The following is a 26,938-nucleotide window of genomic DNA, read 5'->3' on the forward strand; positions in this document are numbered from 1 at the left end:
ACCTTGTGTTCTTTTCCTCAGATCAGTGGAAATATGAATCAAGGAAACCAAACCACCATCTCCGAATTCATCCTCCTGGGACTTTCCAACCAGGCTGAGCAGCAAAATCTCCTCTTTGCGCTTTTCCTGTGCATGTACCTGGTCACTGTGGTTGGGAACGGGCTCATCATTCTGGCCATCAGCTTGGATACGTCCCTTCACACCCCCATGTATCTCTTCCTCACCAACCTATCTTTTGCTGATATTTCCTCCATTTCCAACTCAGTCCCCAAAATGCTGATAAATATTCAGACCAACAGTCAATCCATCTCCTACGCGAGTTGCATCACGCAGATGTACTTTTCTATTGTGTTTGTTGTCACCAACAATTTCCTCCTGGGAGCCATGGCCTATGACCGCTTTGTGGCCATCTGCCACCCTCTGAGCTATACGACCATCATGCATCCCAGGCTCTGCATCTTGCTCACGGTCCTCCCGTGGGTTTTCAGTAACCTTGTTGCTCTGACACACACCCTTCTGCTCGTTCCACTGCTCTTCTGTGACAGCAACACTCTCCCTCACTTCTTCTGTGACTTGGCCCCTCTGCTGAAACTGTCCTGCTCAGACACAACGATCAATGAGCTTGTGTTATTTGTTGTGGGCTTATCAGTGATCACCTTCCCCTTTGCCCTCATCTTATTTTCCTATGTCTGCATCATCAGAGCTGTCCTAAAAATCTCCTCCACAGAGGGAAAGAGGAAAGCCTTCTCCACTTGCAGCTCTCACCTGATGGTTGTATTACTCTTCTATGGGACCATTGTCGGGGTTTACTTCTTCCCGTCATCTACTCACCCTGAGGACACAGATAAGATTGGTGCAGTGCTATTTACTGTGGTGACACCCATGATGAACCCGTTCATCTACACCCTGAGGAACAAGGACATGAAAGGTGCCCTGAGGAAGCTCATCAATAGAAAAAGTTCTTCCCTTTGATGCCCTGGGCATTGGCATGACCAGAAGGTGATTCAGCCAGAGTTTGTGGCATAGTTGTGATGGCTCAGCTTTTGATGAACTTGCGGGTATTTGCCTCTTATTCCAACCTCTGAGGGGCTGGGGCTTTTCCAGCTCTGGTCTTGGAAACAAGACCCCCTCACCCCCACAGTAAGTCACAACAATAATGCACATCCTTAGAGAGTAGACTGGTGATTACCAGAGGCCAGAAATGGTAGAGAGGAGGGAGGGTTGAAGAGAGGTTGACTAATGGGTACAAAAATACAGTTTTTTAGAAGAAGTAAGACCTAGTGTTTTATAAATCAGTATGGTGACCATAGTACAAACAATCTATTATACAGTTCAAAATTGCTATAAGAGAATAATTCAAATGTTCTTGGCATAAAGAAAAAATAAATGTTTGAGGTAATGGATATCCCAATTACCCTAATTTAACCATTACACATTGTATGAATGTATCAAAAATATGACATGTGCCTCCCCAAAATATTTACATCTATTATGTATCAGTAAAAAATAAAAATAAAATTAATTAATTATAAAATAATGTGCATCTTAATTACAATCTATGTTACTACAAACTTTGGTACAAGTTTTTTATAATTTGGCCAATAACAGATGCATATCGTGCTTGCAGTCTAGCTTTTGCAGCTTTGAAGACAGTTATTTCTAATCCTTTATTCAATCTGTATTTCTTTAGGTCCGCTTTTCTCAAAGTTTGCTTTGCCTAAGTACTATTCAGTAAGATCTTCAACGATTTTAAAAAGGAAAATTCCAATATTCAAATAACTTAAGGAAACTGAGTTAAATGGAGCAAAATCTATTAACTAGTGAACTTCTCAGAGCTTTCAATATTGTGAAAATCTCTAAGAGGGTAATACGCTAGGTAGCATTTCTCAAAACTAAACTTATTCAGTCATACAGAACCTGATTTGTCACATAGTGGTCCACAGGACTCTGTTGTACAGAATATATTTTGGGAAATATGACTCCAGGTGACTTCCTTTATTTCAACAGAAAACCACAGAGCACATGTATGCAAGGTAACAGTTATAGTCCTAACTCTGTCTGCAGGCAGCGATTAAGACTTTGGGCATGTCAGCTCTCTTTCCTGGGCCTATTTTCTAATCTACAAAATGAGGCCATTGGTCTAGACCAGTCGTTTCCAACTAAGGTTGTACATCAGAATTACTTGGAGAAACTTCCAAAATTCACACCTGCAGTGCCTTCTCTGCTTGACCAGCTGCAGTGGCCTTGGCAATAAAAGTCCTGAAATATACCCAGAATCAATCGCCACACAGCATGCATGATGACAGTACAGTGGAGGGCTCATGACTCCCAGGCATGCCTTTAAATGTCCCAGTTCTTCCACACGTAGAGCGGGAGTGTCAAGAGAGAGTGCTGAGTGGACGTGGGCCACCTCCATTAGGGAAGCTTCAGCTCTGGGGTTCCTTAGGCTGAGTCCCCTCAGGGATGTGTGACTAGTACCCATTTTCTGGTGCAGCTGCATCTCGGCACATATAGGTTAGTCATCAATTATAGAGATTAGTTGCAAGGAGGAGTTAACCTAGGTTCAAACCCTCAGGCTTCCCTGAGGCTGAACAAAAAGGCTACTAACCAGGTTCAACTGCTTTCCTCTCAAACCCCACAATGGATCCACTAACCCAGCCTCACTGGTAAAGGGAATCACACACTTGTATGTTGATGACCTGGTGACCCTAATATGCTAAAGAATCACTAATCCACGTGAGCTCTGAGTTTCTCTCCAGTTTCTCTCCAAAATTTCTCTCTGAAATTTTGTGAATCTAGATGCCTTCTGGTTGATAGAGAAAGTCTTTCAGACATTTGCCTTATAAAATACTTTGTAGCTACCCAGGAAAGTGTTCTTTTTCCCTTTTCAAATCCTCTTTTTAATTATTTCCAGTTTTGGAGCAAGCTATCACTAGTTATTCAATTAATTTCTCTAAAAATTATAGTATAGTGTAGAAAAAAGATCTGATCCTAAATCTTGGCTTTTCCACAAATTGTGATCTCCCTGTGTGATCTAAGGGAAGTTATCTAAGGATTGAAACTCATCTTCCTCAGCTGTAAACGGGAATAATAATCCCAACATCCCAAAGCTATTTGAGACTGAACGAACACGTATATTAAACGACTACCATAGTGCCTAATATAGACACTCAAAACAAAGTGTTACTTTTTTTTTTAACTGCTCACTCTCCTGGGTTCCAACTTGAATCTACCTGCCCTGCCAAAGTAGGTTTTATTTGTCCCCAGTCTAAGCTGACTTCCACTCTTCTCTAAACTTAGAATCATCCAGTCTCTTTAAGAGGAAATGTATAATCAGCCACCTGCGTTCCTCCATGGTATCTCAAATTTGTATGCTTCGTTTGAGTTTTCATTATGAATGTAAAACCCACCTGCTTTAGTATGCACTACCAAACAAGCCTCTTAATAGTCCTGACTTCCCCAAGTACCGCAATGTCCACCCTGCTCCAGCCAAGCTCCAACGTGGAACATCACAAAGCTCTGCTTTGATTATTCCAAATGGAGCAGGAGAAAGAATCCTAGATTTATAATCAAGAGACCTGGAGTCTGGCCCAACTCTGCATCTAACTCACTGTGCGGCAAGGCGTGTTACTAATCTCAGTTTCTTTTTCTGTAATATAGCAGTTGTTCTAATATGAACAAAAAAGGCTTTACAACAGCATGTATTAGAAAAAACTCATATAAAATAGAATAGGCAAAAAGAGATGCCTGAGAGCCAACAAACTATTAAGTGGTTGTGGCAGATTGTATTTCCCAAAAATGGCCACAATAATTTTCACGCCACATGCTCTTGAAGAACTCTGTCACCTCCCCACCAAGAGGTGGAGTCTATTTCCTTCCTCCGTGAACCCAGCCTTGGGGACTGCTTTACTAATAGAGTACCCCGGAAGTTTTGTTGCATGATTTCTGGGACTATCTTAGAAGAGTCAATACAGCTTTGCTATGGACTAAATGTTTGTGCCCCCTGCCCCCACAAATTCATATATTGAAATCCTAACCCCCAACATGAAGGTGGTAGGAGGTGGGGCCTTCGCCAGATGAAGTAGGTCATGAGGGCGGATCCATCACAAATTATTAGTGCTTTTATATAAGAGACCTCAGAGAGCTCTCTACCTATTTCTGCCATGTGAGGATAAGACAATAAATTGACAGTCTACGACCCAGAAGAGGGCTTTCATCAGAAACTGACCATGCTCGCTGGCACCCTGATCTCAGACTTCCAGCCTCCAAAACTGTGAAAAATGAATGTTTGTCGTTGAAGCTACCCAATAAGTGATGATTTGTTATAGCAGCCCAGACAGATAGAACAAGCTTTCGCTTTCTCACTCTCTCTCTCTCTCTCTCTCTCTCTCTCTCTCTCTCTCTCTCTCTCTCTCTCTTTCTCTCTCTCTCTCTCTCGGCAAGCACCTCTGGAAGCCTGTGTTGCCATGGAAGATGTCTGACTACCCTGAAGCCACCATGCTGAAGAGACCATGTAGAATTAGAGGAGATGCCAAGGAGCCCCAGCTGTTCCAGCCTATACGTCTTTGAGTCTCCTTAGCCAGTCACTCAACACATGAGTGAATGTGAGCTTGCAAGTGATTCCAGCCTTAGCCCTGACTGCAAACACGTGATACTCCAAGTGAAAACTGCCTTGCTGAGCCCAATCAACCTCTTGAACCTGAGGGACAACAATAAGCCAATTGTTATTGTTTTAAGTCCCTACAATTTGGAGTGGTTTGTTACACAGCAATATATTAATATAACTAGAATGGAGCTTTTGTTTGGGTCGTGGGATAGAGTAATTCATGTTACATCCTGTATTGCTTTAACAGTTCATAATAACTGTCATTACAGGGAGGGGGAAAGAAGCTTTTTTTTTAATTTTAAGGAAAATAAACAGCCTTGCCTATTAAACCATCATGCTTAACATGGTAGCAGAATCTTCCCAGTTACATAAATGTCAATTGAGTGAATCTGTAACTTTCTCCCCTTTATTTTGGTTACATCTAGCCCATATTTGAGAGGGTAAGGACCATCAGGGTTACACCCAGGCCATTGGTTTAAATTGGTCCCCATTCCTGTGGACCCAACCTGGCCCTCTCTTGTCTCTGGCTTAAGGGTTCCACAGAAGGCTGGAAGGTATAGCTCCATCTGCAGTGAGTAACAGGAAGGTTGATTTGGCCAGAAATAGACTTGTATGCAAAGTGGGAGTTTGCCTGAGAAAATGATTTAGGATGAGGGCTGGGACACAGAAGACAACTGATTAAGAAAATAAACAGTCACAAACTTTTATAAAGACATTAACAAGTCTTCACAAAGGAAGTGCATAAATATATATCTAGATGCTCTTATTTCCCTGAATTATTCTCCAATTTGTCTTTTTTCTCAAACATCTATTGAGAAACGTCTATTAATATTTACTAAGCTGTGAGTCTAGCTCTGGCATTAAAAGAATGAATAATTTATAGTCCATGACCTCAAATTAAGGAGAGGAAATGACTTAAAAATAATTTTACATGATTTTTAAGCCTTGATAAACAAAGTCAATGTTTGGTCAATAATTAACATTATTAGATTAAGAAAGCATGAAGATTTTTTGCAAAGCGCAGTCAACTGAATTTTATGCTATTCTCGTTCTTTTGTGTTAGCCGTATCTGAGAAAAGCCAATTTGTGGTTTTATAAATAAATTAACAGAAACCCCTGCCATCTAGTCGTAGCTAACACAAATGCAAGAGGAGTGCCTAGAAAGGCCAAAATCATCTATACGTTGGGTAGGAATGACTTGTAAAACCTAATGTATAAAGGGTCAGCAGATAGTCACTTATTTATTTACTAAATTTTTTTAATACCTAGGGAAAAGGCAGTGTCGTTGGCTCTCACTGCAGAGTGCATAAGACAGACAAGGAACATATAAGTAAATACATGTTGATATGATACAAGGTAGTAAGGAGGACTATCACGAGAAGGAAAGCAGGGATGAGGACAGACAACGATACACAGTGGAGTGGATCATTTAGGCAGGGAGGTTCAGGAGTTGGGGAAGGCATCTCTTGGGTATTTGGGCAGAGAACGGAACAAAATAAGGGATCGACCCATGCAAAGATGTAGGGACCCATTCCAAGAAAAGGGAAGAGCAAGTTGAAAGATTCTTGTGTGGGAATAGGTTTGGCACTTTCAAAGGATACTGTGTGGATAGGACTAGCGCAGAGTGAGTGAGTGGGGAGAGGGGAGGTAGATACAGTCACGGAGATAGTTAGGAACCCATCTGGGTGGAGGCCATGGTAAAGAATTTTATCTAAATAAAATAAGGATTTAAAGTCATGGCACTGGATAAAATTACCTAAGGAGTGACTACAGAGAGGGAATAAGGTCTATGTTGAAGCCCTGGGAGACTCTAATGTTTAAGAAACAGAATAAAGTAGTATCCAGGAAGACAAAGGAAAAATGTGAAAATTTTTCCAAGAAAAAGGAGGGAGCAGCTGTTTCAAATACCGCAAGAGCCAAGCCATCGCTCCTGAAATTGTACATCTGGCCAACTCTCTTCAGCCCATGCAGCTATCATTCCTAGCTGTCTCTCAAGCAGTCCTGCATCCTCAGCATTGAAATGAAAATGAAACTACCTCCTTCAGAACATATTTTTCAGAACATGAAAAAAATCTCAAATTTCTCTTTCTTCCACTTGCATATGTCCCTCTATATATATTCTCCTTTTAACAGAGGATTTTTAAATGACTCAGAACTACAAACCTCTTTTAAAATTGGCATACAGATTTAGGCAATACCATCTGTGACATTTTTAACCACCCAAAAGTGATCAGGACTATCTTCTACTTACTTTGATAATAAAAAGAATAATACCCTATGACCTAGGGTAGTTTATCCCAGAAACACGAGAATGGTTTAACAGTCCCAAAGCAAATAGTGTTACTCATCATATTAATAAACAAAAATAGAACTACATGATATCTCCGTAGATGCAGGAAATCTTTTGACAAAATCCAAAATCCATTCCTGATTTAAAAAAAAAAAAAACTTATGGCAGCACAATTCACCATTGCAAGGATGTGGAAACAACCCAAGTGCCCATCAATTCATGACTGGATAATTAAAATTTGGTATATGTTTACAATGGAATATTACTTAATTCTAAGAAATGACAGTGAGCTAACACCACTTTTATTATCCTGGATTGAGCTTAAGCCCATTATCCAAAGTGAGGTGACACAAGATCAGAAAAATGGGCTCCACATGTACTCGCTGTCACATTGGTACTAACTGATTATCATTACGGTGCTCAAAGGGTGGTGGTGTTCACCAGAGATTTGGGGGGTGGGAGGATAGACCCACATCTGAGGGTGTGGCAAACAGTGTAGAGGGGAAGGGCGTATCTCTAACCTTTGCTAAGTAAAGGCAAAGTTATAAAATCTAACCAAAATGTTATAAAAAACCAAAAAACATTTATCAGGTGTCAGGCAGATGGGAAGGAGGGGATGGGCTTATATATATAAATTATAAGTGCATTGTCGGGGGCATGGACACGCTTGAAGCTCTGACTCGAGGGGGAAGGGAAGGTAATAGCAATGTATATAACCTTAATATTTGTACCCCCATATTACACTGAAATAAAAAAAAACTCTCAACAAACCAGGAATCAAAGGGAGCCCAACCTGATAAAGAATATCTATGAAAAATCTATGTAAAGTATGGTGAAAAACTGAAAGTTTTCTCTAAAATCAAAGACAGTACAGGAAGTTGTACTATTCCGCATTGTATTGCAGGTTCTATCCAGTGCAATAAGGTGAGAAAAAGAAATAAAGCTAGTCGAACTAGAAAAGAAGAAATAAAACTGTTTATTCATAGACAACATGGAGTCAAACTAAGTGTCCATCAATGGATGATTGGATAAAGAAAATGTAGGACATACACACAATGGAATATTATTCAGCCATAAAAGTGAATGAAATCCTTTTATTTGCAATAACATGGATGCAAGTGAAGAACATTATGTTAAGTGAAAAAAGCCAAGCACAGAAAGACAAATCTCACACGTTCTCACTCATATGTGGAAGCTAAATATTAAAAAAAAATTGATCTCATCGAGACAGAATAGATGATGGTTACCAGAGGCTGGGAAGGGAAGCAGGGGATGGGGAGGACAAAGTGGGATGGTTACTGGGTGCAAAAATATAGTTATATAATTAGATAGAATGAACAGTATTTGATAGCACAACAAAGTGACTATGGTCAACAATAAGTTACGGTTTACTTTAAAATAATGAAAAGAGTGGAATTGGAATGTTCCTAACACAAAGAAATGATAAATCCTTGAGGTGATGGATACCCCAATTACACTGATTTGATTATTATTCATTTCATGCCTCTAACCAACATCACATGTACCCTATAAATATATACAACTATTTTATACCCATAATAATTAAAATTTTTAATTTTTTTTTAAATCTAGGTATGACAAAGTTAATAGGAGGCTGTGCATACATTATATGCAAATACCACACCATTTTATATCAGGGACTTGAGCATCCACAGATTTTGGTAGCCACGGGAAGTCCTGGCACAAATCCCCTGTGGATACCAAGGCATAATGGTATACACATACAGTGGAATATTATTCAACCTTAAAAATGAAGGAAACCCTGCCGTATGCAACCACATAGAAGAACCTTGAGAACATTATGCTAAGTGAAATAAGCCAATCACAGAAGGACAAACACTGCATGATTCCACCTATATTACATATCTAAAATAGTCAAACTCATAGAAGCACCCCCTAGTGGTTGCTAGGGAGTGGAGGGGAGGGAAACCAGGAGTTGTTCAATGGGTATAAAGTTTCAGTTATGCAAGATGAATAAACCTAGAGATCTGCTCGAGAGCATGTGCTTATAGTTAACTATGCCTTACTTAACTCTTAAAATTTTAACCCTTTGCACTCGTTTGCTTTTTTCTCGATTCCTTTATTCTACTTGGGATTTAATTTTTTAAATACCCTAGATTTTACAAAGCGAGGCAGTAGAATAAAAAGCTGGAGTTTCTTTTCATACAAACTTATTTATTTGGATTTTTTTATATTTCAAATTATTGATACATTCAAAGAGTAATTTTAATCTCTATAATTTTTGCTAACCGTGTCGAGTCACACTCAACATCCGAGTGCAAAGGGTTAAGAACGCAAGTCTCAAGTTATCTGTTTTTACCATAATTAAAAAAAAAAAAAGATTGGTCATGTCAAGCGTTGGCAAGTATTTGGAGGAACTAGAACTCTCATGCACTGTTGGCATTGCCGGTAGGGATGTGAAGTGATACAACCACTTTGGAAAACAATCTGGCAGTTTCCTAAAATGTTAAACATATCTACCATATGACTCAGCCACTCCACCCTTAGGTATTACCTAAGGGAACTGAAAGTATATATCCATACCAAGGTTTTTCATGAATGTTCACAGCAGCTTTATTTATAATAGCCAAAAACTGGAAACAACCCAAATGCCCATAAACATATGAATGAATAAACAAACGCAGTGGCCATACAGTGTAGCAATACTCAGCAATAATAAGGAATGAATTATTGATATGCATGCACAACAATGTTAATGATTCTCAAAATAATTATACTAAGTGAAAGAAGTCAGACCTGATGCCATTTACATAAAATATATATGAAACTCCAAGAAATGCAAACTAATCTATGATGATAAAAAGTAGACCAGTGGTTGCCTGGGGGTGTGGAGGTAGAGATAGGAGAAAGTATAGTGGGGTAATGAAACTTAGGGGTGATATGCATGTTCCCTATCTTGATGGTGGCCGCAGTTTCATGAGCATATTCACGTCAAAATCTATCAAATTGTACACTTTAAATAGGTACAGATTATTGCATGTCAAACCCCAATAAAGCTATTTTTTAAGGTCTTAGCAAATTAGAAGGGATTTCAGACATATCCTCTGAGTAACAGTTTAGGATGATAGGTAGATATAACAAAGATAAGAAATTATATATATATACACATATGTAACTTAGTCAATATTTTAAATGCTATTAAATAGTAATAAATAACAACGGTCAGTGTTTGGAATCTTGAATTCCTTTAGGTGATCACTTAAGATTGAAAAAGAAGACCTGAAGGGAACCTTGGTGACTTCTTAGAGGCACTATACTGATTAGCTGTGCAGTGGAGCAAATCTTGGCCCAAGAGGCATTCTGGAAGGGCTTTGGAAGGCAGTAGTTCATGTGAGCCAATCCTGCTCCTTTTGAAGGAGCTGTAAATTCCCCCAAATTCTCCTCATTGACCTTTAAGAGGGTCAAGGTGAGTTCCACGGACTTCACATTTATGTCAGTCCATAAGATGCACCCATCTCAGACCATGCCCACAAAACATTGAGACTAAGAATGCAGGTGACACCCAGACACTTCTGAAGCAAAATGCAGCCAAGACTTGGGACCTGGTATGAATGTGGTGAAAAGGGGATGCTTATACACACACTGTTGGTGGGAATGTGAATTAGTACAACCTCTAAGAAAAAGAGCATAGAAGTTTCTCAAAGAATTAAACGTAGATCTACCATTTGATCCTGCAATCCCACTAGTGGGTACCTACCCAAAGGAAAATACATCATTACGTCAAAAAGGTACTTGGACTTGTATGTTTATCACAGCACAGTTCACAATTGCAAAGATGTGGAATCCATGCCCATCAACTGAGGAGTGGGTAAGGAAAATGTGTATGCCATGAAGTTCTGCTCAGCCATGAGAAAGAATGAAATTATATCTTTTGCAGCAAGATGGATGGAACTAGAGGCCATTATTCTAAGGGATTCAGGAATAGAAAAATAAAGGCCCCCTGTTCTCACTCATAAGCAGGAGCTAAGCTTTGGCTGTGCAAGGGCACACAGAGTGGTATGATGGATGTCAGAGACTCAAAAGAATGGATGTCAGAGACTCAAAAGAAGGGAGAGTGAGAAGAGGTAAGAGATGGTAAATTACCTATTGGGTACAGTGTACACTATTCAGGTGATGGGCACACTAAAATGCCAGACTTCACCACTATATGATATATACATCTAACAGAATTCAACCTGTACCCCCTAAATCTATTGAAATTGTTAAAAAAAGAATAAAAACATTTACAAAAATATTTTTAAAAAAAGAATTGGAGCCTGGGCAAAGGAGAAGAAAGTGTATGTAAGGGCAGATATCAGTTAAGGGTATGCCCTTTGGAGCAAGAGAGATCTGAGGTCAGAACCACCGTGATCTACCACTTTCTTGCTACATAATTTGGGCAAGTCGAATAATCTGTTTGGGTCTTGGTTGTTTTTTTTTTTATTTTGCTAAATGGGGTCAATAATAATTACATTCCATTAAAGTTGTTAGGACTAAAATAAATGATTCATGTAAAGCTTTTAGCATAGTAGCTAGCATATGGTAAGTGTGCATTAGCTTAAGAGTCAAGTTAAAAACTTATTAGTGAACTCTCCACTTCTGGAAGCGTCCAGATTTAAAGCTAATCTGGACCAGGAGGGACTAGTCCAGATAGTTCTGAAATGAAGAAGCCCACAGAGAAGCTATGGGTTTCTCTGCCTGTCACTACTCGCCATGCTGTGGAGCCTGGATGATAACCATAGCACTAGTTAATGTTTAGAAAACTTAGCAAATGCCTTCCCATTCTCTGAATGTCCCAAGTTATTGTGAGAGCAAATGAGATTCATGTGAAGTGTGGCCCACAGTAAGCGCTCAGTAAGTACTATTTCATAGATCAGAAGTAGGCTGAAAAGCACTAATTAATCTGAAGACGTACTGTAAAGAAGTCACAGACTGTATAATTTTGGTGACAAATCCTGAGTTCTTTTTACAACACAAATATGTCTAACATCCACCCCAGAAGCTGATGTGTTAGGGAACATTTTCACGGCAGTTAATATTTGCAAAACAGCCCCCAAGATCCACTCTGTGGGGTTGTTTTGCCCTGATCTATAGTTTTAAAGTGATTTCTGCAAAGACACAAACAAAAGCTGATGTGTGAACCCAAATCTCTTGACCACCAGTGCTATTTTTTCCCCTATATCTTTTTCTAAATATGCCCAGCCAACTCTTTTCTAAAATATTTATCACATCTTCTTAACTTGAAAGTTTCTAGAGTTCAGAAGTTGCTGTTTATTTAATGTGCACACTTCACTTTCTCACGCACAACTACACACACACACTATACAACACTGGCACATTGGGGCTATAAAGTGAATTTGCTGACTGATGTTGCTTCCTTCACAGATTGAACTTTTGCCTTTTCTTCACCAGATAAAAGGCAAAAGAAAAGTGCAATAACAATAAATTCCGGCTTGAGTGCTTATATGCCGAAGGTGGTAGGTGACAGCTAGAGACAGTGTATGTGGCAGATAAGTGCTCAGACCTCCAGGTGGAAGCCCCACTCGACCACTTGCTTGCTCACCTTGAGAAAATCACTCAATCTCTCTAAGCCCGAAGTGCCTCATGTACCTACAAAGCAAAGATGATAATAGAACATGCCTGATCAGGATGTCCAGCAAATTAAATCAATTCCTATAGTAAACTTACGGTAATTCCTGGGCGGTAATAAGGCCTAATGAATGTTAGTTGCTATTATTATTATTTGCATAATTTTTCTTATTATTAAATGTTATTTAAAACCCACAGAAAGAACAAGAAGGCAAACAAAGAAAAAGAATAAATTATGAGCTTTGGAAAATCCCTTTGGATTAAAACGGCAGTTGCATTTGCAAATAGCTTCATCATTAATTTTCCTGGCATTTTTGCTTTACTTACCAAGTATTTGTTGTGCCAACCAATGTGCTTGGGGGTTCAGCAGGCACAACTGAATAAGACAGACGTGATTCCTGTCCATCCATGCCTTGGATCCTCAAAGCCATAGTTCTATAAAGTAAGTAAATGCACTTGGCAGATAAGAAAACTGAGAACTGGAGAAGTTGAAACTTAAAGGATTCATTCATTTATTCAACAAATGTTGATTGAGTTCCTCTCCTGTGCTAGGTGCTTTGCTAGGCAGTGGGCATACAGAAATGAAGCTCACGGATAAAGAGCTTGCTGTCATGTTGTTCCCTTACTAGCTGTCAGGATTAGACAATATCGAGCACACAGAACATCTAGTATGTCAGACGGTGACAAGCATTACATAGAATCATACATCAGGAAGGAGGGGTGGAGAGTTTGGGTGCGATTTTAAGTACAGTTGTCTAGGAAAGCCTCCCCAAGAAGGTGATATCTGAGGAAAGACAGAAAGGATAGAGACACTGAGGAGTGACATATTCCACAAGGATCCATCTAAGGCCTCCCAGAAGCCCTGGGTCTGCTCAGGGATTTCATGACAGCCTGCTTCACCTCCTTATTCCTCAGGCTGTAGATGAGGGGATTCAGCATTGGGGTCACCACCGTGTAGAGCACAGACACCACTCGGTCCCCCTCCGAGGACTGGCCCGAGTTATCGCGCAGGTACATGAAGATGAGGGTGCCGAAGAAGAGAGCGACGGCGGTGAGGTGGGAGGCGCAGGTGGAGAAGGTCTTGGCCCGGCCTCCAGCGGAGCGGATCTGCACGACGGCCGCAACGATGAACAGGTAGGACACCAAGATCACCAAGGTACAAGCAGGCATGACGAAAACGGCAAACGCGATGATCACCACCTCCTGGGTGAAGCTGTCCCCGCAAGTGAGCTTCAGCAGAGGAGGGAGGTCGCAGAAGATGAAGTCGATCTCGTTGTTCCCGCAAAAGGAGAGCGTGAAGGCGGTGACCGTGCGCACGAAGGCACTGGAGAAGCCGGCGACGTAGGCCCCCGCCGCCAAGCCGGAGCGGGCCTTCTCGGTCATGACGGCGGCGTAGAGCAGGGGCCGGCACACGGCCACGTAGCGGTCATAGGCCATGATCGCCAGGAGGTAGCAGTCCAGGGAAGCAAAGAAGGTGAAGAGGAAGAACTGCGCCGCGCAACGCCCTCGGGAGATGAGCGCGCCGCGCGCCCACAGCACGGCCAGCAGCTGGGGCACGATGGCAGAGGAGTAGCAGATGTCCACCAGGGAGAGGTGGCTGAGGAAGAAGTACATCGGGGTGTGGAGCCGGCGGTCTTTGCGGATCAGGACGATCATCCCCGCGTTCCCCAGCAGAGTGGCAAGATAGAAACTCAGAAACAGCAGGAAGAGAGGAAGCCCCCACTCGGGATGCTCAGCGAACGCAACAAGGAAGAACTCGGTCACTGGGGTGTAGTTCCTGGCAGCCATCCATGCAGCAGTTCATGCACCTGGGAGGGTTCAGACGAGAGCCTGGCGAGGGGACCCCTCAAGAGAAGTTCAAGTGATTTCAAGTAGCAAAGCTTTACACGCAGTGTCTGGCGCGTAGGCGCTCGACTTCGACAGGCTTTGCAGCCTAAGGTAGATGCAGACAATACAGAGCTCACCGTGATATAAGATAAAAAGTGATGGATGCGTCCATCACAGAAAGAACAGAGAGCAAGTGGCTCCCTGACTTACAAGACGGCTCTTGTATTTGCAACTCTGTCCCCAATTAGCTGTTTGAGTCTACACAAGGCACTTAACCTCTCTGAACCTCAATTTCCTCCTCTGCCAAAGGAGAACCATAATATGTGCCCTGCTTGTGAGATAAGGTTAATGCATTGGTTAAAACAGATGCAAAAGTGCATTGGAACTCTAAAAGCACTCCCCATACACAGTGGCTATTTAAATTTTTAAATGAACGTTTTAAGGAAGGAAAATTTATATTCCATCAACAAAAGAGCCCAAAAAAAAATCCATTAGCAATCAGCGATGGGCTCTGCTTGTAGGAATATTTCTATTCTCAGTCTAACGACATGCATGTTTAACAAACAGCTGTTATCCTAATTAGAGTTGGCTGGCTTATTAAAGGTGTACACACACACACACACACACACACACACACAGAAACACACACTAGCATTAACCTTGGAATCAAAAGAGCAAACATGAGCCCCGTTAGCCACCTAACAAAGCTCTATAAGCATGGTTTGGTTGTTCTCAAAGTCCCTAATGAATGCAGTTAGTTTGATTTAAAAAAAAAAAAAAAAAAGCAGCATCCAAATTTGAAACAGAAGAAGCAGAAATATTTCTATAGTCTAGTGTTTTCTGAGTGCTGTTGGAGGAATCTGGGTTAATGGATCTGGGAATCCTTAGGAGAGTTCTAGAACAAGGCTATAAAGAAGGGCTTTGATAGCATCTGAGCTCTTGATGCACCAGCACCCAGGCCAATACCAAGCTGACCCATTAGGGATAATAACAAAGAAAAGAAAGTAGATCTGGAAGCCATGAGCTGGGCGTGAACCATCCTAACCTGAATTCCACTTTGCTAGTGCCCTCCTCTTTTGTTTAGTGTTTTCCCTGCCTGTGACCTGCCATTCCAGAGGACACCTCGGTTCTAGTTCACTCACACATGTGTGAACCCGGGCAAGTCATTTTTCCTCTCTGGGCTTCAATTACCTTGTCATTGTTCCTTTTCAATACACAATGCAGCATGTGTCTGTGACCAGAGCAAGCTGATTGATATGGGGTCACTTCTAGTAGCTGTGTGTCTTATTCTCACTTCTAGTAGTCTCTGTCCTCCCCACCCACCGTGACAAAGCAATATATCCCTGACTCTAGAGCTTCCTGGGATTTTTTTTCAGACTCGGCCTGAGATAATAGTGGACCAGCCTCTCTGTCTCCCTGAGCTCCCGATTTAGCACTAGACTTTGCTGGTGGCACTTCTTATTTCCACTGCCCCAGCGTCATGCCCTAATTGGTTCCCAAGGGGACTCTCCAGGGGGAGGCGATTTATCTTCATGGGACTTCCTAACAAGGGACCTAATATCTTTGAAGGTCTCTCTTAAATTTCAAACATCCAAAGCCCCCATCGCACATCCTACCATCCCTCAGCAGAGACTGATGAGGCTGGTTCCTAGTCTTGCCTTCTTCCTGCCTTGTACCAGAAGGAAATTCTTTGAAGTCTTCCTGTATATCTCTGTTGGGAATTTTGTCAGGGGTTTTACATAATGCCACCCTAGCCAGCTATGACCTGATCCCCAAAAGAGGCTGTTTTAGAAGCCTGAGCTTTGGCTTCCTTAGCCAAAACATGCTATGATTGGTGACTTTGAAAGTTCACCATTTGGCAGAAGCAGAGAACAGTGCAGGTGGGGAGTCACAAGACAAGATGTTAGAGTGGCAAGCGTGGGCGGACTGCGAACAGACTTCCATCAGGCAAGCCAAGCAAATGTTTGACAGTGACCAACCCCTACACCAGAGCACTGGCTCTCAAACTTCAATGTGCATAAGAATGATCCAGGGAATTTGTTTAGAATGTGAATATGAGCGCCCCACCTCCACAGATCTAAATACAGTACTTCTGCCATGACAGCAGGCATCTGCATTGTGAACAGGGATCCAAGGTGATTCTGATCCGGGTAATCTCCAAAAATTATGGGGGCAATGCCTTGGAGCTCTAGCCCTGCTTGACCATAAACTAAAGTAAAATAATAAATATATGCACGACTTCTCCCAAGTCCCACAAGTGCCTCCCTTCCTCACAGGAGACCCGAGGCAGGATGAGTTTGATGTTTCCCTACCTTCTAGATTAAAACAAACAAACAAAAACAAAAAACAAAACCAAAAAACCCTAGATACAGAGAAGACTATGAAGCTTCTGAGTGGTCAAACAATGACTTTGGACCAGGTCAGTGCTCTGTTGACAGAGCTGGTCCAGAGATGGCACAAGACAGGAGGACTCCAGGGCAATGACACTCGAACTTGACTGCATATTTGAATCACCTGGGAAACTTTTAAAATCCCAAGGCCCCAATTATACCTCTTAACAGTTAAATCAGATCGTCTGAGTATAGGAGCCAGACACCAGTATTTGCTCTAATTCCCAGGTAACTTACTACAATGTGCAGCAAAGTTTGAAAACCACTACCAGAAGGCTCCTACTTTGCAGGAGCCCTACATTTCTCCAGGTATCTTAGGTAGACATTCGAGGGAGGAAAACAGATTTACTTTTCTCGTAAGTTTATAGATCACTGCATACTATATTCCTCACATGGGAAACCCTATTGCATATCAGCATATTAAAGGATCTATGAAGTCTTATAATTTAAAAACCTAATCAACTTTCCCTAACCCACCATTTCCAAAAGAATTTGACCACAGAACCTCTTTTTCATTCACATCCTGCAGAACTAGAGTTCCTAGGGAAGCATGCTCCTTAGCCAGTCCAGCTCTAAAGAGGCACAGAAACTGTCCAAATGCCAAATAGTAGAATAGTAATTATTCTAAGAAGCAGCATCTCCTGATGATTCATCTAAGTATCTGGCTCCTTTAAGTCTCTCAGACTAACTCCCCCAAGAGCAACAGCTCTTCCTGGGAAAGGAATTAGGAAGGAGTCCGGGGGGAACCACATCCTTCCAAATGGATCCCTCGGCAGTTATGGAAGAGGAAACCACCTCGTCCTTTAAAGAAAGACTCTCCCTTCAGTTGCAAAGTGGGTCTGATGGCTGAGCTCCTGCAGTTCTATTAAATATTTTATAAAAATAGTGACTGCCCCTCAGATATCCAAGTGAAACAGGCTGCTGCAACCATCAGACCCCTGCTTTCAGGAAGCTACAGGTGAATTTTGAACCACTGATTTATTTAATTAGGTGGATTGAATCTTTCTACAATGTATACATAGATCAAACATCTTACCCCATAAATATACACAATTATTATTTATCAATTAAAATTTTTAAAAGGTTTTTTAAAGACACCATTAGAATGATTATTATGATTGTTTAGGCACCCTTTGGCCAGCCCCAGAAGAGAAGCAAAATGGACCTTAAAGAGTAGAGATCAAAATTTCATGTATAGAGCCCATAAAACCAAAGTAAAAGAAGTTTAGAGATTTTTTTCCTTGAGACTACTGAGACATGAAGCAAAAGAAAAGAGAATTTTTTTCTTAAGACCTACAGATCTCACCAAAATTTGGAAAGGAAATCCAACAGGATAATAATAGTGAAGACTACTTTAGCTGCTTACTATATGCCAATTCATTCTTCTGACGGACAGAGGATAGATGATTATGATGATATGATGACAATAGAGAGGGAGATAGATAAATAGAGGCCTATATTAGCTCATTTAATCTATGCAACAATCCTATGTGTTAGGTACTATTATCCTCATTTTAAGGACATGAGAAAATTTAGGCGCAGAGAGTTGAAGTGGACCACCAATAGTGCCCACAGTAAGTAGCAGAGCTAGGGTTTAAACTCAAGCAGTCTGGCTCCAAAATTCATATTCCTAATTCCTATACACTACTGAAACCCCCAAAAGGAAGTCTCTGAACTCAATGTTTGGGAGTAATTGAGGGGTTCTTCCTGCTATGTTTGTATTTTCCTTCTAGTTTTTCAGAAAGAAGGAAACTTGGCTTAAAGATGAGACTTAAGTTGCAGAGTAAGTAGATTGTGGTAGAAAATACTCAGGGCACATGGCCAGGCCCTTGTTCCTTCTGTGGGTGTGAAGTACCACTCACAGCCTCTGGTGAAGGGGTGGACTGAGGATCCATCCACCTTAGCCCCAGGTAGCCTCACTTTTATAGTCATAGCTGATAGGATAAGGAGAAGACCCAATCTGAGTTATTGCAAGGAATAACCCTTTCAAAAAGCTTTTCTTGAACTACTTTAGGAGGATACCCATTTATTACAACCAGAAATTCATGATTTGTGGCCTGAAGGGGATGCTAAGAAGGATGTATAGAGGACGTATCTTCAGATCTCACCCTGGGATCCATCTTCCCCATCCAGACTTGAGTGGATCTCATGCCAGTTCAATGCTGAGGAACACCTAGTGCTTATAAATTTGCTTTGGAAGGATATTGGAAGGACTTATCCTGCTGCAAAATTTCCCCTTTCAATTCATCATTGGTATTTCTGCCCTCACTTTACATATTCTGGAACTACAGAATTTTTATAGGCTCTCATAAGATATTGGAACCAAAGGAGATGTTAGAAGGCAAATGATCCAGACTTTCCAATTCACAGGGAAGCAGGTGGAAGTCCCCAAATAGGAATACATTTAGTGGTTGTATCAGTTCATTTGAGTCCTAGTCTATGACTTTTTAAGGCCAAACTGTTTAACTAACACTTTACCCAATGGTCTCTTACTGCTCTCAAGTACAGAAGAGGCCCCAAATAAAGATGACCCAACAATCAAGTGAATTCATGTCAATTAAGTTCTATGCATATCTGTCCTTCCTATCCTCCAAACCCTCTCAGAGGTGTGTAGTCCTGAGAGAAGTTTCTTCCATGCTTCCCTTATGAGGTTTTGCCACGTTTTCTCAGACCCTCCACATCTGAATTTCCCAGAAGGATGGAGCCAGAAAGAACTTTGGAATCTAGTCCAACTCTTCAGCTTACAGATGTGGGGAATGAGATCCCAAAGAGGGAAGGACTTACAGTCTCATAACAAGTTTCATAACAAGAACTTCTTAGTTGTAAGTGGCAAAAGCCCAGCATATAGCATGGCTTGAGCAATAGATGAATTCACTGCAAGATTCTCCAAACTATGGGGAGGGCAGGCAAGGATGTATCTAAGTCTCAGGAACAATTGTGACCATCAATCCCAAAACATAAGGAATTTCTCTGCTGTCCATAATTATTTCTGAATATCAGCTTTATTTTCTTCCTAAACCTGCTTTCACCACAAAGTAGGAAAAATGCCCATTGGTTGTTTCTTCACTTCACATGTCCTAACTTTTCCACCACAAAGCAGGTGAAAATCACTTTTTCCGTTGCCAAATTAAAAGGAAAAAAAAACCCAAGAAAGACCTCAGATGGTATTTGGCCAAGAGATGGAGTACCAAGATTGGCCCAATGTTGATCAGTCACCAATAGGTGAGGACCAGAAAGATGGGACATACAGGGAGATGGAAGTACTTGTGTGATCCATATGGGCAGAGGAAAGAAAGGAACATTCAAAGATAAGAGAGAATACTGTTCTCGGGTCACAAAAGAATAGATTTTCACCACACTGAGGTAAGGAAAATCAGAGAAATTCCCACTGCACCTGTGCTTCAGGGACTTGCACAGAGCTGGTGGTTGAGCTAAAGCAGATTTGCCACTGGTGCCCAAGCAGGTCGTGCTTAACATCCTGTCTGCATCAACAAGGCTCGGGAAAGACAATGGCTGTTTGGTGGTGTTTGAAGCTTTATGCCTGAACTCCCTGGGCCAATGTAAAGTGTGGAAAGTTTGTCTCCAGCCATTCCCATACTTCCCAGTTGCCAGGTTCTCCAGTGCTCACTTCCATCCCATGCTCGGAGAGAGCTTTGAGACTGCCCCCTTCGGAAAGAAATGGCTGGTGATCCCTCTAATGTGAGATCCCTTCTTAAATAATCTAAATCTTTAACAAGGTGAAAGCCCAACTAGATAGAATCTCAGACCAGAGAGGGACTGAGAATTCTTATTCAACTCTTTACCCCATTACGAGGATGGAGAAACTGAGATAGAGAACAAGGGAATTATTTCATGGAAGGACACACAGCTGGCTGATGGCACTTGCCACCCAACATTCTATTATGGCCTACAGTCTCTAAAAAAGGTCAAGCGGACTAATTTCAAGTAAAGGAATTGGAAACAAAGAGCAGGAATTTAAGAGGGATTCAGGTTCCTTCTTGGCACTTTGGAAATCATGCCGTATTATAGGATCTGCCAACTTGCACTGCCCCCTGGAAGGGCTGTGGCATTTTTAGTTCCACTTCTTGTACCAAGTAGTGTGGTCACCAGAAAACTTTGTCATTTTCTGGGACAAAGGAGGGTGGCAGGGTCTCCTGAGGCCCAGCAGAACAGTCATACTACCAACAAGTCCCTTCCTTGACAGCTGATAGTGAAGTTCTCCTTGGAGGGCACCAAGTGGCAGACACTTGAGAAAGGTGATGAGAGGCGCAAGCTGAGTTCCGGGTGTGAGCCCAGGCAGGTGCAGGCGGAGTGCTACCCTGGCCATTCCTTCACTGAGCTGGGTGTCCAGGGTTTCTCTACAGAAGACCTTTTTATCCTCCTTTTAGGTATTACAGCCACGTTCAAAACCTTCCAGTAGATGGTGTTCCCTGGCCTGAATAGCCTGCTTTTCAAAAATCCAAAAGCAGATTTTTTAAGCTTTATTGAGATATAGTTTATATACAAAAAATAATTCACTTATTCAATGTATACCTTGTGAGGAGTTTGAACATATGTATATACTCATAATACCATCCCCACAATCAGGGTATATCGTATATCTATCCAAAATGTTTCCTATGTTCATTTGTGGGTTTTCTTTTTTGTTGTTTTTGGGAGTTGGTTGGTTGGTTGGATTTTTGGTGGTAAGAACACTTTATCCTTTTAGCATATTTTAAAGTGCACCGTATCATGTTGTTAACTACAGGTACTATGTGGCACAGCCGATCTCTAGAATGTATTCATTCTGCATAACTGAGACTTTATACACATTGAACAGCAATTCCGCCTTTCTTCCTCTCCCCAGTCCCTAGAAACTTCCATTCTACTCTCTGCTTCTATGAGTTAAACTATTTTGATATCTCATATAAATGAAATCAGTATTTGTCCTTCTGTGACTCTTTTATTTCACTTAGCATAATGTCCTTTAGCTTCATCCATGTTGTCAAAAATAGCAAGATTTCTCATTTAGAATTAAAATTACTGAAAACAAAACAATCACATGTTGTTTACTTGAATGAGTTCTATACAAAGTATAGCAAGATGTAAGGAAATACTAACACCTATTTACAACTGGGTAACCTCCCTATTATCAACTATTCTTAAAAATTTCCTGATTGAATCCTGACTCCCCTTCCATACATAAGTGAAAGGCATTTTCTTAACTTTCCCTGAGTTCTCTTTATAGAGTAAAAAGTAGATGGAATTCCTTATACGACTTGGGACTTCGTGGCCACTAATTCTATAGCCTTTTCATTTAGCCCTCTCTTCTTGAACAGAAATCTTTAAACGCTTGCTTAGAAATTTTTTATTTCTATTATTTTTACTTCAAAATAATAAGGGGGTACATATGTTTTTGTCACATTGATAGCTTTTATAATGCTTAAGTCAGGGCTATTAGTGTGTCCATCACCTGAATAGTGTTCATTGTACCTGTTCCTGCTTAGAATTCAATTAACAAACATTAAATTTTTTTATTAGACCTGGCAACTCATTCTCTTAATAATCCCTTTCCATTCATCCTGTTGTCTCTGCCTTCTGGTAGATTTTAAGAGGGCAAATAAGTCTTCAATATACTGCTCTTATTCGCACAGACCCAATATTGTCTTTTTCAACAGGGAAGAAATTTCATATAACCAATTCAAGCTTTCTAACCATTTCCTTAACGTTTCATACCACCTGTAACACAATTGACACATGAACTATTTATTAATCATCCCCTTTGTGGAGCTATAAATTTTCAGCCTGGATTTTGATATCCAGAGAAAACATTATGAAAGGGCTAAAATATTTCTTGCAATACTTATAATGTGTCTTTTAAAATATTCTGCATTCTAGAATAAACATAATGTCTTTGAATATTCAGATATCTTTCATTTTACTATAAGTGATCTTGAATTGAAATATCCTTTGGCCCTCTGAACACTGAATCTTCTACCCTTCATATAACTGCTTCTTCCAATTCAAAATCCTGTTCCTGGAATTCTGTGAGTGACACAGCATTTTTGGCTGGCTAAGTGTAGAGACATCCTGTTTGTAAGATACTCTCACCCCACCTTTCCCCTCTCACAATTGTTTACAACATTCATACAGCTCAGATCTTGTTTTCTGGTAATCCAGGAAACAAGGAAAGAGGAAGTTTGAGTTTTAGGAATAGAATTTTTAAAAAAAAATACAAAAAAGATGGGCAGATGGGGCCCGTTCCTTTCCAGTGCCTTGGCTTTGATGGAGGCAAGGCACCTGTGGTTATGGAAGATCAAGAACCAACAGACTTTCTGAGGCTTTGCATGCAGGCTGAGCTGTTGCAGAGCACAGAGACCCAGTATAGGCAAGGACGCCCTCCTGCCCAGCCCCGCATGGAATGCAGCGATGCTCTGCCTCCCCGAGGACAAATCCTTTGAGAACAGACAGTTGACCTCTATGATACAGAAACTGGAAATACTATTATGGGCAGTGGGAATAGCATAACTCTGCCAAGTGGATTTTCAGGCATGCAATATGACAAGTTGAGCTGGAACAGGTGGGAAGGGAGAAAGAACAGGGCATATTTCCAGTGGCGATAACCTTTGACAGCCATTTGTGGGCACTGTTTAGGGATTCATGTGAGGCATCCCTGGGATACCTACTAGAATCCGAAGAATACCTTCAGCAGGGTCAGCTTTACTAAGTGGGCCATCAAATGACCATAATTTGATCAGGAAACATAAATCTAATCTAAATATTGATTCCAATTGATGATATAATTCTGAACTGCATAGGAGTGAAGGGTACTATGCTGATGTCTGCAACTCACCTTGAAATGAATCAAAAATTAAGGTGAGTTGATAGGTGAATTGATGGATGAATAAATTAATAGATGGATTATATCTATGTAACGAAGTAAATATACTATAGCAAAAAATTAGCAACCACAGATTCTAAGTACTGAGTATGTGGAGTTCACCATGCATTATTTTAAACATTTCTATATGATGGAAAAATTTCATTAAACATTTTGCCAAAAAATGTAATCTCGTTTTATAATCACAGACTAGTGAGATGTACCACATCTGGATTGCACAAGATTTCATTTCAGATTATTTTATCATTTGTCCCAAGAGTTGAAGTCCTCACTCCAATCTCTTCTCTGGCTGCATTTTCCTTTTCTTCCTTCCTCTCTCTGGACCAAAAGTTCTGGGTCTTTTTTATGCCTTGTCCCATAATATATTCATTTAAACATTGAGCATGCTATAAATAATGAGTGTCCAGAATGCTGGCACCACAGAGTAGGTGGTTCTCAGGATTTTCCAAGTTTGGAGATGGTTAGAACAACCTGACTCTATCGAGAATTCTTCTCAGGGCCCCCTTCACTTCCTGGTTCCTCAGGCTGTAGATGAGGGGGTTCAACATGGGGATCACTGTCGTGTAGAACACAGACACCACCCGATCTTCCTCCGGGGACCTGCCCGAGTTATCTCGCAGGTACATGAAGATGAGGGTGCCAAAGAAGAGGGACACAGCAGTGAGGTGGGAGGCGCAGGTGGAGAAGGTCTTGGCCCGGCCTCCAGCCGAGGGGATCCGCAGAATGGCCACGACGATGAACAGGTAGGACACTAGGATCACCGCCATGCATGCAGGGATGACAAAAACAGCGAACACAATAATCACCACTTCCTGGGTGTAGCTCTCCCCACAGGCCGCCTTTAAAAGAGGAGGGAGGTCACAGAAAACGAAGTCGAGCTCATTGTTTCCGCAGAAGGAGAGCGTGAAGGCTGAGACGGTCCGCACCAGGGCGCTGAAGAGACCTGCTAGGTAAGCCCCAGCCACGAAGCGCAGACAGGCCCCCTGCGTGACGATGCTGGCGTAGAGCAGGGGCCGGCACACGGCCACGTAGCGGTCGTAGGCCATGAGGGCCAGCACGTAGCAGTCGATGGAACCGAAGAAGGTGAACAGGAAGAACTGCGCCGCACAGCGCGAGTAGGACAGGGCTGCCCCCCGCTCCCACAGCACGGCCAGCATCTGAGGGACGGTGACAGACGAGTAGCAGATGTCCGTGAGGGAGAGGTGGCTCAGAAGGAAGTACATCGGGCTCTGGAGCCGGCCATCCATGCGGATCAGGGTGATCATCCCCAAGTTCCCCAGTAAGGTGGCGAGATAGATGAACAGAAAGAGGAGGAAGAGAGGGAGGAGTGCCCACTCCGGGCACTGGGTGAACGCGATAAGGACGAACTCGGTCACCAAGGTGAGGTTTGTCTCTGCCATGAGCCAGTGGTACCTGAGAGGGCCAGGATGGGAGGCAGCTTAGGAAGCTGCTCCTAAGATTTACCTGTATCTCTAGTTTACATTTATCTGACATGTGCTATGGACAAAAATGCACCAGGTGCTAAGTGGGCTTCAGAAACGACTGATCCTAACTCCTGCCTTCAAGGAAGTTCTGTGACATGGTCAGCTCAGTGTAGCAAGAAACAGACACAGGTGAATGTTTTCAGGGCAGAATTGTGTATTCTCCTGCCTCTATGGCTAAGCCATCGAAGTCTGAGCCAAATCTTCCATGCGGCTCCACTAGGCGAGGATGCGTGCGCTCTCACCTGCCGAGAGACAATCCATCCCCCGACCCTGTCTCTTTTCTCTACGACTATGGCTCTTCCCTGACTTCAAACCCTCATCATCTCTTGCCTGGATTAAAACAGCAGTCGGGGAACCAACTGCTCTCCCTGCCTTCAGATCTGCTTCTTGCCAGTTCTTGCTCCTCCCTGTGGCCAGAGTGATCATCCTAAGACTTTAATCACGTTCTCATCTTCCTGTTAAACATCCTGCCATGGCGCCCCCATCGCTGTTAGGATATTATGTAGACTCCTCGGCATGCTGGGAATGGCCTCTGTGAGATCTCCCCTGCCTACTTCCTCCACAACCACAGGGCAGCCTCCCGCGCTCCTCTCTAGCCGCACTGGACTATTAGCGGCTTCCCTCATGCCCCCAAGTTCTCTCACATCCGTGCACTTTCGGCAGGACACCCCTTCTGCCTAGAATGTCTTCTCCTTCCCATCCCTAAGGTCCTTCCCAACTCCTTCCCTACCTCCAAACCTCAGCTCAAAGGCTTGCGCTTCCAGAAGGAAGTCTCTCTCGAGTCTGCCTTCCTGGTCGGAGGATGTTCCTGGAGCTCAGCACATAGTAAGGGCTTTTTCTTGTGGAATAAAGTTACCAAATAAAATATGAAGCACCTTGCAAAGGGAAAGGTGCTGTATACACGTGCAAGTGATTCTTTTTATATTTGCGAAAGTGTTTAGAAACAGAAAATGCCTGAAGTGTAAGAACTCACTAAAACCGATGTCTAATCACAAAAGTTATAAGCCATGCTTGGGTTTACACTTCTCTCCTCAACCTGACCATGTGCTTACTTAACAGAAAGCTGCGGTCCTAATTGGAGCCTCTTAGTGTACAAAAAATAAATAGATTTTATAAGAACTAATATTGTCCTTAATAATAGAAAACAGACAAACACTATTCTAAGTGATTTATATATTAACTCATTTAATCCCTACAACCTCTTTAGGAGGTAGGAACTTTTCTTATTCTTATTTTACAGATGAGGAAACTGAGATGAAGAGTGTAAGGGACAGGTCCAGGTTGCAGACCTAGTAAAAAATGGCATTGTCATTAGGAACAAAACAGCACACAGAAGCTCTATTTACATTAAAACAGGATTCATGCATCATGTGACTATTCCAACAGCCCCTACTCAAGAAGTGTCCACCGATAAGTAAAGAAACAGAAATACCAGCAGCACCGCAGTCTGTTAATACAGGAAGGCTGATGGAAAATTTTGAGCTAATGGATAGAAAGTTTTTTGGCAGAGTTGCAGTGCAGTGGAATAAAGAAGATATTTTATCATCTTTATGGCATAAGACTTTGGCAGCTAGGCCAGTGTTGGACTGATCTATTGGGGAAAATGATACAAGAAATTGGATCTGGTGATCTGAATTGGGCATGAGCCAAAAGAAGCAGGTGGGTTTCCTCACCTTAATTCCACATCACCTTTGCCCAGCTGGTCCTTTACTCTCTTTGTCCACTATTTTTCCTCAGGCTCCGAAAGGGCATTTCTCCCCTAGTGCTTGGAGAAGCATCCTAAGGGTGTAGGGGAGAAGGTGCCCCACTGGGTATCAGGAGATCTGGGTGGTTCTTGTTGTCCTCCACACC

At 41.9% G+C, this 26,938-nt stretch overlaps 3 protein-coding genes across 3 annotated transcripts; 1 reads left to right on the plus strand and 2 right to left on the minus strand.

Annotated features, from left to right (window-relative positions):
- Positions 1 to 972, plus strand: LOC105863157 (olfactory receptor 1S2). The gene has a single exon (XM_012749963.2). It carries the CDS (start codon positions 34 to 36, stop codon positions 970 to 972), a length of 939 nt encoding a protein of 312 aa, XP_012605417.1. The 5' UTR covers positions 1 to 33.
- A 12,377-nt stretch (positions 973 to 13,349) lies between these two features.
- LOC105863155 (olfactory receptor 9Q2) lies at positions 13,350 to 14,294 on the minus strand. The gene has a single exon (XM_012749960.1). It carries the CDS (start codon positions 14,292 to 14,294, stop codon positions 13,350 to 13,352), a length of 945 nt encoding a protein of 314 aa, XP_012605414.1.
- A 9,770-nt stretch (positions 14,295 to 24,064) lies between these two features.
- Positions 24,065 to 25,003, minus strand: LOC105863156 (olfactory receptor 9Q1). Its single transcript, XM_012749962.2, has one exon. It carries the CDS (start codon positions 25,001 to 25,003, stop codon positions 24,065 to 24,067), a length of 939 nt encoding a protein of 312 aa, XP_012605416.1.
- Positions 25,004 to 26,938: the final 1,935 nt, after the last annotated feature.

This window comes from Microcebus murinus, chromosome 4 (genome assembly GCF_040939455.1).
Source record: "Microcebus murinus isolate Inina chromosome 4, M.murinus_Inina_mat1.0, whole genome shotgun sequence".
Taxonomy (NCBI): Eukaryota; Metazoa; Chordata; class Mammalia; order Primates; family Cheirogaleidae; genus Microcebus; species Microcebus murinus.